At 35.8% G+C, this 13,157-nt stretch overlaps 1 protein-coding gene across 1 annotated transcript; it reads left to right on the top strand.

Moving 5' to 3' along the window:
* Positions 1 to 2,313: 2,313 nt before the first annotated feature.
* LOC110763310 (putative LRR receptor-like serine/threonine-protein kinase At1g53440) lies at positions 2,314 to 11,370 on the top strand. Its single transcript, XM_088255305.1, has 26 exons — positions 2,314 to 2,498; positions 3,316 to 3,478; positions 3,613 to 3,684; positions 4,012 to 4,083; positions 4,212 to 4,283; positions 4,663 to 4,734; positions 4,867 to 4,938; positions 5,155 to 5,226; positions 5,346 to 5,414; positions 5,675 to 5,749; positions 5,929 to 6,000; positions 6,118 to 6,189; positions 6,463 to 6,534; positions 6,758 to 6,826; positions 6,921 to 6,986; positions 7,549 to 7,614; positions 7,703 to 7,753; positions 7,830 to 7,879; positions 8,144 to 8,508; positions 8,659 to 8,851; positions 9,009 to 9,143; positions 9,240 to 9,352; positions 9,467 to 9,680; positions 9,995 to 10,229; positions 10,365 to 10,515; positions 10,618 to 11,370. Exons 1-26 carry the CDS (start codon positions 2,375 to 2,377, stop codon positions 11,008 to 11,010), a joined length of 3,180 nt encoding a protein of 1,059 aa, XP_088111431.1. The 5' UTR covers positions 2,314 to 2,374; the 3' UTR covers positions 11,011 to 11,370.
* The last annotated feature ends 1,787 nt before the right edge of the window (positions 11,371 to 13,157 follow it).

Raw genomic sequence — 13,157 nt, 5'->3', positions numbered from 1 at the left:
AAGTTGCAAAAGTTGGTCAGTATTAATATCACTGACAGGACTTTTACTTACAAGCCTTATTTCCCCCGCTGCACTCGCCGGTGAACCGTCACTTATGAATTTTCGCCAATGATGAGGTTTCTACTGACCACAGAGAGTTGTCGGTTAGTGGTGCCAATTTCCCATTAATTAGGAAACATCACAGCCCTTCAAATATTGTAAGTTCTTTGCTCACCTCTGTTGCACCTTATGAACACGCTCTCTGTATCTCTCTCTCTCTCTCTCTCCATCACACACACACATACAAAGAGACAAATTATGTACATATATTCTGAATTCGTCTTCCTTTTTGTTCTTTTTCTTTTTTTTCTGCTTTGAGAATTTTGGATCAGAATCGACTTCCACCCTCATTTAGTAATTTGAGCAATCTCCAATACTTGTAAGCTTCTTTCAAACAAAGTTATATATATATATATATATGTAAAACTGAGCAATGAGGCCTCCTAAAAGAAAGCCTTCAACGAAAATATTATGAAACAAATTGGACCATCTATATTGAAAGCAAATTTACAACTAAAACCCATCACTACATATATATATATATATATATATATATATATATATAGTTATAAAAGATTCTTAAACAACTAAAACCCTCATATTTCTTTAAAAAGGCTTTTACAAAGAGTCGACTACTCTGCCATGTGAGAAATGCATGGTCCCCCTCCATAATTTGCCACCACAAATCTGAGGACCGCGTTCATGCATTCAATTATTTCATGCCTATGTACCACAAAAATCAGTGTGCAAGTTGTTTATATTCATTGTGCGGCTCCCACTTAATTAATGATTTGATTTTATTAGATCAGTATTTTTCTGTTAAATTATTTATAAGAAAAAAGAAGGGTTATTCGTAGCAATGGTCCCTCAAATATACCAGTAGTTACACTTTGGTCCACCAATTCAATTATTAGTTGTAGGGGTCACTCAACTAGGTGCTATGTTGCACTAGTAGTCCTTCCGTCAAGTTTGTGACTTTTTTCGTTAAAAGTGAGGGTAAATTCGGAAATTCATCCACAACCCTCCCTTTCCTCAACAATCCTCCCCTTCCTCCCAGTGGTCCTCCTAGATGCTTCCTTGGTCCTCCAGTTGATCCTCCACTTGGAAGGAGCTTGAATGGTGGCTATAGGTCTCCACCTCGTGGCTGGGCTAGAGTTGGCCCTAGAGATTTTGGCGCTGGGATGCCACCTCCAAGGCATGAAGGCAGGTTTCCTGACCATCAAAGGCGAAGAGATCGATTGGATTACTCAGACAACCATAGAGGAAGAACCAAGTTCGATCGGTTGGATTCTTCACCACCAAAAGATTATAACCGGCCTATGTACATGGATCGAGGACGAGATGATCGTCGCGGCATGGGGCAAGGCTGAATTGGCTCAACCCACGCCTTCCTCCTCCACTCACGCTTGAAGAAGATGGGCCATGGATCGAACTTTCGCAGCTTTGATTTTCTCTTCTTTTCTCTCTAACCAAACGGACGAGAAGTGGTGAAACGCTACCTTGGCTTGCGAGCGTTTGTTTTGGTGCGAAGCGAGAGTCGTCGAGAGAGTGAGAATTGGGTCTGGAAGTGCCGAAGGCTTTTACTGCACAGATCGAGTTGGGTTTATTTCTGTGTTCTTAATCTTTTAGGTGAAAGTTCTGTTTTTGCATTTTGGTTATGGGAATGAAGGGTGATTTTCAATTTGGGCATGATTCAAATTCGTTGAATCTTCTCTCTGAGGTTTTTGTTATCGTCAAAAATTGGAAGAAAGATGATGTTAAGAAGGCCATGGCCATGGCTATGAGAAATTGCTGCTGCAACCCACTTCGTGGATATGGATTTGATGGGTGTTTGATTCCTTAGAAGGCCATGGTCAAGCAAAACAAAAGGGTTTTTTCATCATCATCATCTTCTTCTTCTTCCTTGGATACGTTGGCTGAAGTTGCAACCCAACAATTGATGGAGTTGGGGGATGGGAATGGACTCACAATCGAGTGGGTTTTTAATGGAAAAGCTGTTCTTGCAGAGTTCTTTAGTTTCTGTGCTAAAAAGAAAAGGTGATATGCAGGTGATATGCTAAAAAGAAAAGCTGTTCCGAATTTACCCTCATTTTTGACAGAAAATTTAACAGAGTTTGACGGAGGGACTACTGGTGCAACGTAGCACCTAGTTGAGTGACCCCTGCAATTAATAATTGAATTGGTGGACCAAAGTGTAACTACGGGTATAGTTGAGGGACCATTGCTGCGAATAACCCAAAAAAGAAAGATGGTACAGCCTTTTGCATTATAAAAAGGGGAAGAGGGCTTAGTGTGTATATTGCCAAAGTAAACTAGAATCTGAAAGCAAAGCACAATGGTTGAAATTGAAACCCGTCCAAGACTTCTTGTTGAGTATATGCTCCTGAGTTTCCTCCTTTGGCAGTTTGGTTTTAGGCATGGATCTTCCGATACAACCACTTTGTTGGATCCTAATGAAGGTATACGACTGTTTTGTTTCTCATCCGTCTCTCTTTTTATTCACATTTCTCTCATTTTGAATTAATAATATTTTGTCATGATTTTATATTTCATAGAGAGCTACTTAAGAACGGAAAAATATATATGCTTGATTATTCAGCCCAAAGTCAACACAAAATTGAAAGATGTGACATATTCATTGTTGTTTATGCTGTTCTCGTATATTGAAATACCAAACACATTTCCACTATTTTTGTTTTCTGAATATATTTTCTAATTAAGTTACTGTTGAGATTTCAATCAGAAATTGCACACACAATGCATCAGCTCACACAAAACAGATGAATCGAAGAAAAAACAGAAAAATGCAGAGAAAGAATGGCAACTCAGTAATGCTCAAAAGTTCGTTGCTATGCACAAGACATGGCAGTGCACAGTGCATTCATTTCTAACGGAAACATTCCTTTTTATAATGCTGAGAATGTGATCTCAGCCTTACAATTGATCCAGCAATGTAAGCTGGACACTTGTCTTAAATCTGAGTCATATAAGATTCATCCAACCAAAATATTACATCTCTAAAATAAAACTTTAACCAGCAGGAATTTATAATTCAACAGTTACTAGATGCATTCTCGGATCTTGAAAATGTAAATTTGTTCCTTGTTTACATTTTTCGAAAGTATATTATGAAAACGTTATCAGACGGGCTCTTGTTTTGCTGATAATACATGCACGTGGACTCATTTTAGTTTTGCTTTATTTCACAATCCTTGATGCTACAGCTCGAGTTTGAGATATTAACATTCAATAACTCTCTCTCTCCCTCTCTCGCAGTGGACGTCCTCAATTTGATGGTATATAAGTTACAGTATAGCAGGCAATTATACTTGAATAGCTCAAGTTGCCATTATCCAGACTCGGATACTAACAGTTTGAAGATCAAGTGTACAGAGGACTGTGGACATGACAAAAACAGATATTGCCATGTCAAACAGTTGTAAGTCACAATAAAATTAATATAAAATAATATATATAGAGCACTCGTTCGCACTGCTCGGAATTGTTGTCATGATGCCAAATGTCTAACTTTTAATTCTAACAATAATTTTTCTCGAATGATTTGTGTTGCAGTTCTTTTACTGGCGCCGGTTTAACTGGTTTTATACCTAAAGAAGTGGAGAACCTTACGCATTTGGAGACGCTGTAATTATATCCTATCGTTATTCCAACAGTTAAAATAAAAAAAGAATAAAACAAAGAGTTCAGAGATTTTTTTATTATTATTATTTTTTTAAGATTTAGAACTTGTCTTTGCCAGTTCTTTTGGTGCCCGACTTAATCAAGTAGAGCTTAGATATTTTACATCTTTCTTTTTTTTTTTAAGTCTTTCAACCGATCCCTTCTATATTAATTGTCACGAAAAAGGGAAACCAAGCTACTAAATATATACAATATTAATTTCTTATTTATTAGTTGATTTTGTATACTTATATGCTAAATGATTGATTATATGATGCCTCACTTAAACAGTGATTTATCCAGCAATAAGCTTACCGGTTCCATACCTGATACCTTGTGGAATTTGTCATTCCTCATAAAATTGTAAGTGTATATACATAAATATAGATAAGGACTTAAGGATTCATTTGAGGGCCAGACCTTACCTCAAAACATATATATATTTTTTAGATTTATATGAATACACAGTAATTGAGTTTTCATATATTCAGAGACCTTTCAATGAATCAACTGAACGGAGGCATATCAGAGCGCATAAAATCGTTGCGCAATCTTACTTATCTGTAAGTATATATCTAATATTGGTTTCTGTATTTTTTTTTTTTTTTGCTTTCAGTATATATTCAATATTGAAAGAATTTAAGGTTTTTTTACCAAAAAAAAGAGAAAAGAATTTAAGGTTTAAATACATCGGTTCAATTAATTAACTTCAATGAATTTAAATATGGGTTTTTCCTTCTTCTTTTTTCTTACATGGGCTGACTTTCTATCTAATCTTGAATTCTATATTGTAATTTGTATATATCTATATCTAATTTCAGTATTTCATTTCTTACAACTCGGCTTAACTCGAATTTAAGTTTAATCTGTTTCTACCCCTCTCTCCGAGCTTTAACAAGGTAACATCTAATAACTTAGCTCCATTGTTTTCTGGCCAAAAAGCTCTCTGGATCACAACTTCCTCAGCGGACGGATACCATCATCTCTGGGTGCACTGAGTTCTCTGAAAAAATTGTAAGGAAACTTTCTGCAACTTTTTGTTTTCACCATTGCACTTAATTCTTCGACTTTCTTTGACTTGATATGATCAGTTGGTTTCTTTGTATAACATTCCAAATTCTACTTTATAATCTGTGAGTTTTGTAGATCTCTGTATTATAATAACTTGTCAGATCTAATTCCCTACGAATTAGGAAACATCACAGCCCTTCAAACATTGTAAGTTCTTTGCTCACCCTTGTTGCACTTTATGAACACGCTCTCTGTCTCTCTGTCTCTCTCTCTGTCTCTGTCTCTCTCTGTCTCTTTCTCTGTCTCTCTCTCCATCACACACACACATACAGAGAGACAAATTATGTACATATATTCTAAAGGCTAAGCTTTCTACTCAAAACAAATATCTGAATTCGTCTTCCTTTTTTTTTCTGCTTTGAGATTTTTGGATAAGAATCGACTCTCTGGTCATCTTCCACCCTCATTTAGTAATTTGAGCAATCTCGAAGACTTGTAAGCTTCTTTCAAACAAAGTTATATATATATATATATATCATGAGAAAAGAAGGAGAAAAATTTTGGTACTTAAATCTCTACTGGGATTACATTCTTTTGTTCTCATGTTGTGGAAGCTGGGCGGGATCCAATGATCTTACTGGGGAGTTCCCGGATTATGCCAATCTTACTCAGATGAGCGTATTGTAAGTGTTTTTCATTTAATAATGTCAGAGTCATCAAATTTGCTTACCAAATGATATCTCGATACATCTTTAGTATTTTGTTGGAAATAAATGGGTCAATAGTGGACCCAGATTTGAATAAATGAAACACAGCCATGTCATTTGAGGAAAAAAATTTGGTGACTGTAGCAGGATTTTTCTTTATTTAATATTCTTGATGCCTGCAATCTACAGTAAGGTGAATTTATTAATTTTTGAGAGAGCCTAATTGGCCAATGCAGTTCAATATCTGGCAACTATATGTCTGGTCGCTTTCCAGCTGACTTCATCCGAAAATGCACCCAACTATATTCACTGTAAGTTTTCCTTTACGTTACTGCATGCAATTTGTATCATGTAAATCTTCTCAAATCTTAGCTTGTTATCTCATAGAGACATTGACAGTTAAACTTTTTTTGTGATAGAGTTAAAACAAAATGAATTGTCAAAGTTGATATGTACATCTGAATTTAATATTACTCTGCACTGCTCACAGGTCAATTTTGGGAAACAATTTTGAAGGGAGTCTACCTGCAGAACTTTTTAATTACTCCCGTCTTGAGTATTTGTAAGTACACCGTCCCCTTCTGTTTCATTAACCCACTTTTTCAGAAACAAAGGAAAACGAAAAAAGAAAAATCAGCAGCTCTGTTTTCGTGATGAATTTTTTGTGTCCATTTTGCAGAACGATCAGTGACGTAGCAAACTCTGGTTTCCAATTCCCACGATTTGCAAACCTGAGCAATATAGACACTCTGTAAATGGTTTTTATTGCATGTCGCACACATCTATTTATTTTTTAAGAGGTTTAATACAAATGTACAGGGCAAAGAGTTGAATTAATTCATGTTCACTGGCCAGATTTTAACTTCTAACAAGCTTTATTTTGCTCTGCAAGAGTCTTTGTGCTGGGACAAACCCCAACATTTCTTTAAGTTGCATAATTTCTTATGCAGTCAGCATCACTAGATGTAAACATCTCATGTTCATGATTTATCCACTCACTCACCTCTTCTCATGGTTTCTATAGGATATTAAGGAACTGTTCCATCACCGGTGAAATCCCTGAATACATTGGTAAAATGTCAAATTTAAAATACTTGTGAGTCTCTCTCTCTCTCTCTCTCACACACACACACACACAACACCTTCACAAGACCCCAAGTTGTTTATGTTTATGCTTTATGCAAAGAGTAATGGTTTATGTTTATGCTTTTGACTGATTTGTTTCAATTCCTGCTTTTGAATGTACTTTGATACAATTCATCTCACAGACTAGTTAACTAAGTTCCCAAGTTGTTAATGCCTCTATGTATTCTTAACAGGGATTTGAGCTTTAACAATTTAACCGGACGAATCCCACAATCCATGAAAGGTTTAAATTTAACTTACTTGTAAGTGAATGAAATTCGTGTGTTTTTGCTACACAAAAGACAACCGAACTCTTGTTGATGTTAGTATTCTATTATTAACTTTCTCTCTCCTCAGGTCCTTGGAAAAAAATAAACTTAGTGACACAATCCCTGATTGGGTTGGTGAAGTCAAGACTAGATTGTAAGCTTCTATATTCAAATTCTTATACTGGATTGACCTTCGGTTGGACGGAGTATGTATCAGTCTGGTAGTAAACCTTGTGTGCGCATACATATATGAAAGAACCATGCAACAGCCTAGCAAATAAAAGGAAAATATTTAGGAACTACTCTCTATAAGGAGGAATTGTTGGTAGCATCGTAGTTATCTTTTTCAGTGACAGTTGTCAGTAGTAATGCTGGTTTCTTAAAGCCATTGTGCACTTGATTAAGACCAAAAAGGCGCTATTTGAATTCTGTGTTAATTTTGAGCTGATATTTGAGTGTCTTCTTAACTTCAATCATATCCATGCAATGAAATATTTATATGAATAGTTGTTGTGAAATGATCATTCTACAAAAAGTTTCATGCAGTAATTTAGATACTAAAACACTTCTTTCATCAGACAGCTACTTAGATTTGACACCGGAATGCTTAATTGTATGGAAAAGAAAAATCCTTATCTAAGCCACCATCATTTTCTAGGAGCTTATTATGTTCCCACATTCCATTAGCTATGAAATTTGACCATATGCCTTTTCAGAGATCTGTCGTACAATAACTTTTCCGAAGTTAGCTTCGTAGTGCCAGACAATAAGCGAGATCATCTGTAAGAATTGGCATTAATTTTCTTTTTCTATTGTTACCAATCTAGTCGCATGTGGAATTATGATGAGATCGTTTTCCATACATTTCAGGAACTTGTTTTCCTGTTGCAGCAGTTCAACCGATCCAGATAAACTTTTTGTGTATGTTAATATTTTTATCTGTTCTCGTATAAGAAAAGCCAAGGGCCGTTTCTTACAAATTCGGTGGTTTATTCAGGGATCCAAAGAAACGCATGCATACGCATTGTCCTGGACGAAAATCTAAATGTGAGTTTGGTGTTCGTCAGACATGTATACAATCACACATAACTTTACCTAAGCATGATAAGAGAGTATGAGTATAATCTGAACTTTATCAATCTAAACAAGAAAACTGGTAGTCACAGTGTAATGAACTTTATCAATCTGAACTTTACCTAAGCATGATAAGAGAGTATGAGTATAATCTGAACTTTATCAATCTAAACAAGAAAACTGGTATTTTGCACTTTATTTTATCTAATCTTATCCCTTTCTGACTAACATTTGCAGCTCGTTCCTTGTTTATAAATTGTGGTGGTGAGGGATTAACTGTTGGTGACAAGTATTATGAAGCAGATAACTCAACTTCACTCTATTATATTAGTCCATCCAAAACCTGGGGTTATAGCCTTTCTGGACAGTACTTATCACCGGAGTCCAATTCTAGTAATTCCATACAGACCCAGTCATGTGGAATTCATGTTCCTGAGTCAGACTTATATTTAAATGCTCGGATTGCCCCTGTCTTCCTAAGCTATTATGCTTGCTTACACAAAGGCAAATATAATGTGACCCTTCACTTTGCTGAAATAGTATTCAGGGAGAAGGAATCATATAGTATACTAAAAAGACGGGCATTTGATGTTTATATCCAGGTAAGAGCTGATGTCATTCAATTAATCCTATTATTTGTCACTAAATTGAGTACTGCTATTTGTACCATCAACTGAAATCTTGTGTACCAGCTAGTTTTGTTCCGGTACATATTTACTGTCTGCCAGTGTTAAAAGAAGCGTTTGTTGTAGGATAATAGAGTGCTAATGAATTTCGACATCGCAAAAGAGGCAAAGGGTCCAGGTGGACCTCAAACCAGATATTTCATAGCTGATGTTAGTGATAGTGTATTGGAGATTTCCTTCTACTGGGCTGGAAAGGGATGTGCAGACGACCCGCCTACTTTGAATGGACCTCTCATTTCTGCTATTTCCATGACTCCAGGTGATTCAAAAGGCTATGACTTTAGTTTCTTTTGGTTGGTTCCAAGCTACACTTGAACCCCTTGGCATATATACCGAATTAATTTGACACGTCTTTTAAAGAAGTTTGACTTTTCTCTTGCTGTTATCCCCTCCTTCGATGAAATATCACTTCGAAGTTCCCCAACGCTCTGCATTGTGGCGAAAATTGAAGAAAGCATTGACTATTACTCTACCTTCAAGTGTAGTTGTTCTATTGCTTCTATTAGCTTTCATGTGGAAAATGGGCTGGCTGGGGAAAAGAGAGTTGAGAGGTGAGTGAAGCTACAACTATACTGCACCATACCCTTTTTCAAGAATTCTTATTTCCTAGCTAGTTAACATGTCATCTTTGATTTTTCCCGAAACAGAAATACAGATAGGCCAAGATAAACATGTTACCCTTCAAGAATTAATAGGTGCAACTCGAAACTTTAGCAGCAAAATGGAGATCGGTAGAGGGCATTTTGGAAGGGTTTATAAGGTATACTTTTACATTGTGAACTTATTTTGGGGTAGAAATTTGATATTAGGGTGGGGTATCTTTTGAATGTTGCAGTGTTCAGATATATAACATTAGTCTGTTGTGTTGATGCAGGCTGAACTGGAAGGTGGTCAAACTACTGTAGCTGTTAAAAGACTTTCTACTCACTCAAAAGAAAAAGTTGAGGAATTATTAAATGAATTCTATGCCTTAAAGTCATTGAGGCATGAGAACCTTGTTCAATTGTTGGATGCTTATTTTGGAGAAGGGTTGCATTTGCTCATCTATGAATATATGCCAAACCTGTCCATTGCAGACGCTTTTTTTGGTAATTCATCTTTTCTCCTCCCTTTTCTAATTTTTCAAGCACAACATCAAATTGTTTTATTCTATATTATAGGAGCAGTATACGTCCTCCTTTTGTGTACAAATAGAGATACTTACATTCATTTTAGCTTAGCCAACATTTTCCTCCTCATACCGTGTATTGCTTTTATATTAAAAAAATAAGATCCGGTTCACTCGTCATTGAAAAACCATTGAAATACTATTAGGTGATGCATACCAGATGTCGTCTTTCATGTGACTTGTAGGAATATACGCATAGAATGCTAAAGTGGTAATCATTCATGTGACTTGCAGGCTCGAAGTCCAGATTGAAGTTTAATTGGGAAAATAGATTTAACATTTGCCTGGGAATAGCGAGGGGATTAGATCATCTTCATGAGCACCCTAGACTCAAGATGGTTCATAGGGATATCAAAGCTGAAAATATCCTCCTTGATGGAGCTCTTAATGCTAAGATCTCAGAGTTTGGAATGGCAAGCCTGTATACCGAGGAAGAACAACTTATGATCATCAAAGTGGAAGCACCAAAGTAAGTGTACAAAAAACAAATACCTTTCTCTTTCTGAAACTCTGTATAAAATAATACCATGAAATTCAACTTATACTATGATGGGTGCATTATGCAAATATAATTTGAATTTATGCTTTATTGTTGTTGACGCAGTGGACATATGGCACCTGAGTATGTAGTTCAAGGATTTGTAACAAGCAAAGTTGATGTTTACAGTTTTGGGGTGGTTATACTCGAAATTGTTAGTGGAAAGAAAAATGCAGGATACAAATTTAACCATGAGAGTGAGTATCTCTTGGACATGGTAAGTAAAACTGACAGGACGACGTACGGTGTTTTGTAATTTCTCCTACTGTAAAGTGAACATGCACACTTCGAATTCTAAACCCTCATCAATTTACTGCAGGCTTATGTTGCATATAAAAATGGAAGCCTCGTGGACTTGGTGGATAAAAATTTGTCTGGCATTTATGATGCAAAACAAGCCATCACCATCTTAACCTTGGCCGTGATGTGCACGAATATATCTCCTACTCTAAGGCCAAGAATGGCAGACGTTGTGAGTATTCTTGTTGGTGAGAAAACCTTTGAGCAGATTAATCCGCCTACTGTGGCTGATCATCAGCTTAATGCAGCCATGGCTCGTGGCGAATGTACCAAAGCTGATTCTTCTACTTCCACAGACGTGACCTCAAGGGCATCAACTTCAACTAAATTAATCAAGGGGATAGATGAAACACAAAATTCTTCTGCAGAAACCAATCTCGAAATATCCGAAGAGAGTCGGACCTCGCATTAAACATGCATCCTATTTGGATTGTGTGAGAGAAGTTACAGTCAGTTTGGTTTGTGTTAGATCTATTTAAAATTGTTAGGGTACTTCTTTATGGTTTCAATTGTTTTCTATTTAAAGCATTGTATTGCTTTGTCATGAGAAAGAAAAAAAAAAAAAAAAAAAAAAAAAAAAAAAAACCACTGATATTGCGTGCAATGATATATTCTTTTTAGTTTAAAAATTTTAGGCCTGGTTTGGGATTGCTGCCGCTTTAAAAAAAAGCTGCTTCTGCTGTGCTTTAAAAAGAATCAGCTGTAAAGTAAAGTAATTAAACGTTTGGTAAACTGTAATTTTAAAAGTGCTGTGAGTATGAAAAGCAGTGTCAGAGCGTTTGGTAAATTTTACCGTAAAAGTGCTGTAACTATTTATAATGACTAAAATGGACATGATGCTGAAAGTGCTTTTTACCAATCTGTTTGGTAAAAAACAAAACTGTAAAGTGCTTTTATACTTTTCTCCCTAAAAATTATATTAATCTTTGTTTAAAGAAAAAAAAAATTCAAATTGAATAAATTCCAACAAAGATAATTATGTATTGAATAAATTCCAACAAAAATAAAGAGATCACCATGGTAGTAGGTTCATACATCATCCTTTATATTGAATAAGTAATAAATATTTTTTTTGACAAATCCTTTGTCCTAATAAGGTTTGAATTGTAGCAATAAAAAAAAACATTGAAACTAGGCTTAAATAAATGGAAATAAAGAAACTGTCTAAGAAGATGCATGCCTTAAACTTGCAGCAATCTTGTTCCTTAATGTTTCTAGTTCTTGTGCTCCAGGCCCCTGAGTAATATGATATTCTTCTTGTGCATCACCCTCCATCTCCATGGCATTTGGGTTGTCATTCACTTTGTCAAAATGAATATCACGTTGAGCGTGCCTCCTTATATAGTTTGGAATTTCACCCAAGACCAGTTTCTTTTCCAATTAGTTCTTTCCATATTTTCCATTGTTCCTTAAGTGCATCCCACTTATTTTTCAATTGTGATTTATCATACTCGGCTCCTGTCTCTTTACTCAAGCTAATCCTCACATTTCCCTGTCCTTCTTTCTTAAAGTGAGTACCAGGACGATTACCTGCCTCTACCTCCTTGATACACAGGTCACAAAATATAGTTGTATTCTAATTATTCCATACAGCCAGAACTCGTGATCCACTAGCCACATTATTGTTCTTCACCATATGTTCATGTCCTTATATAAATATGTATGTATTGGGAGATGAACATGTTATAGCAAATAATGTTTTTACTAAAAACATGCATAGTGCCTAAGATTAATGGAAGTCAAAGAAATAAAAGTTTGCAGCAAAACTAGTTTATCATAAAGGGAATTAAAAGAAAAATGGAGCTTGTCGTTGGGTGATGATATCAAGTTTATTATCAAGTTAGAGGAGATATGCATTGTGGACCCATCACAACTCAACCACGATGAGGAGATATGCATTGTGGACTGCACCTAGAATAAAACCACCAGCTATGAGACCCATCACGATAAACTCTCAAGAAAATAAAAATAGCATATTAGATGGGTCTTCAATGGTGGCTAATAAAAATACCAGCTATGGGTCTTCAATGGTGTCCACACAAAAACTTCCTGGCATGGACACCTTCATGCTTGAAGAAACCATGGACAACCAGTAGAAAGAATCTGGACGTATATAAAACCAGTAGAAACCATGGACAACCAGTAGAAAGAAAAAAAAAAAAAAGAGCAGCATGTATATAAAAAGTTTGAGAGATTGAAGAGATTGAAGAATCTACCTTGTGAAAGAGATTGAGAGAGATTGAGTGAATGGTTGTCTCCAAACTTGGGAGGCTACGTTGTAACATCCCGACCTGAAATAAGATTATTTACTAATTAATTTAATTTAATTAAACATGAAATGACAATTTTGCCCTCGGAGTAGGGGTAATTTGCTCATTTTTAATTTGGAAAGATTTTGGGGCAGGGAGTGGCATTTTTAGGAAGGTCATACTGAGACGAGTCCGTAGACATGCAATAGGCTTGAATCGGAGTTGTAACGAGAGATATACGATCTAAAAACTCTCAATGGCACAATCGTAATTAATTCAAAATTTAATTTTGAATAAAAAAACAAAAAAC

The sequence above is a fragment of the Prunus avium genome, chromosome 6 (assembly GCF_965620075.1).
Source record: "Prunus avium chromosome 6, drPruAviu1.hap1.1, whole genome shotgun sequence".
Classification (NCBI taxonomy): Eukaryota; Viridiplantae; Streptophyta; class Magnoliopsida; order Rosales; family Rosaceae; genus Prunus; species Prunus avium.
Note: the sequence above shows the minus strand (reverse complement) of the source record. Positions and strands in the feature narration are given on the sequence as shown.

Bases quoted from the DNA above. Each gene is read 5' to 3' on its own strand.
- LOC110763310 (XM_088255305.1), top strand. From the start codon at position 2,375: ATGGTTGAAATTGAAACCCGTCCAAGACTTCTTGTTGAGTATATGCTC. The intron at 10,230-10,364 runs GTAAGTGTACAA...TTGTTGACGCAG, and splicing joins ATCAAAGTGGAAGCACCAAA to TGGACATATGGCACCTGAGT. The intron at 10,516-10,617 runs GTAAGTAAAACT...AATTTACTGCAG, and splicing joins GTGAGTATCTCTTGGACATG to GCTTATGTTGCATATAAAAA.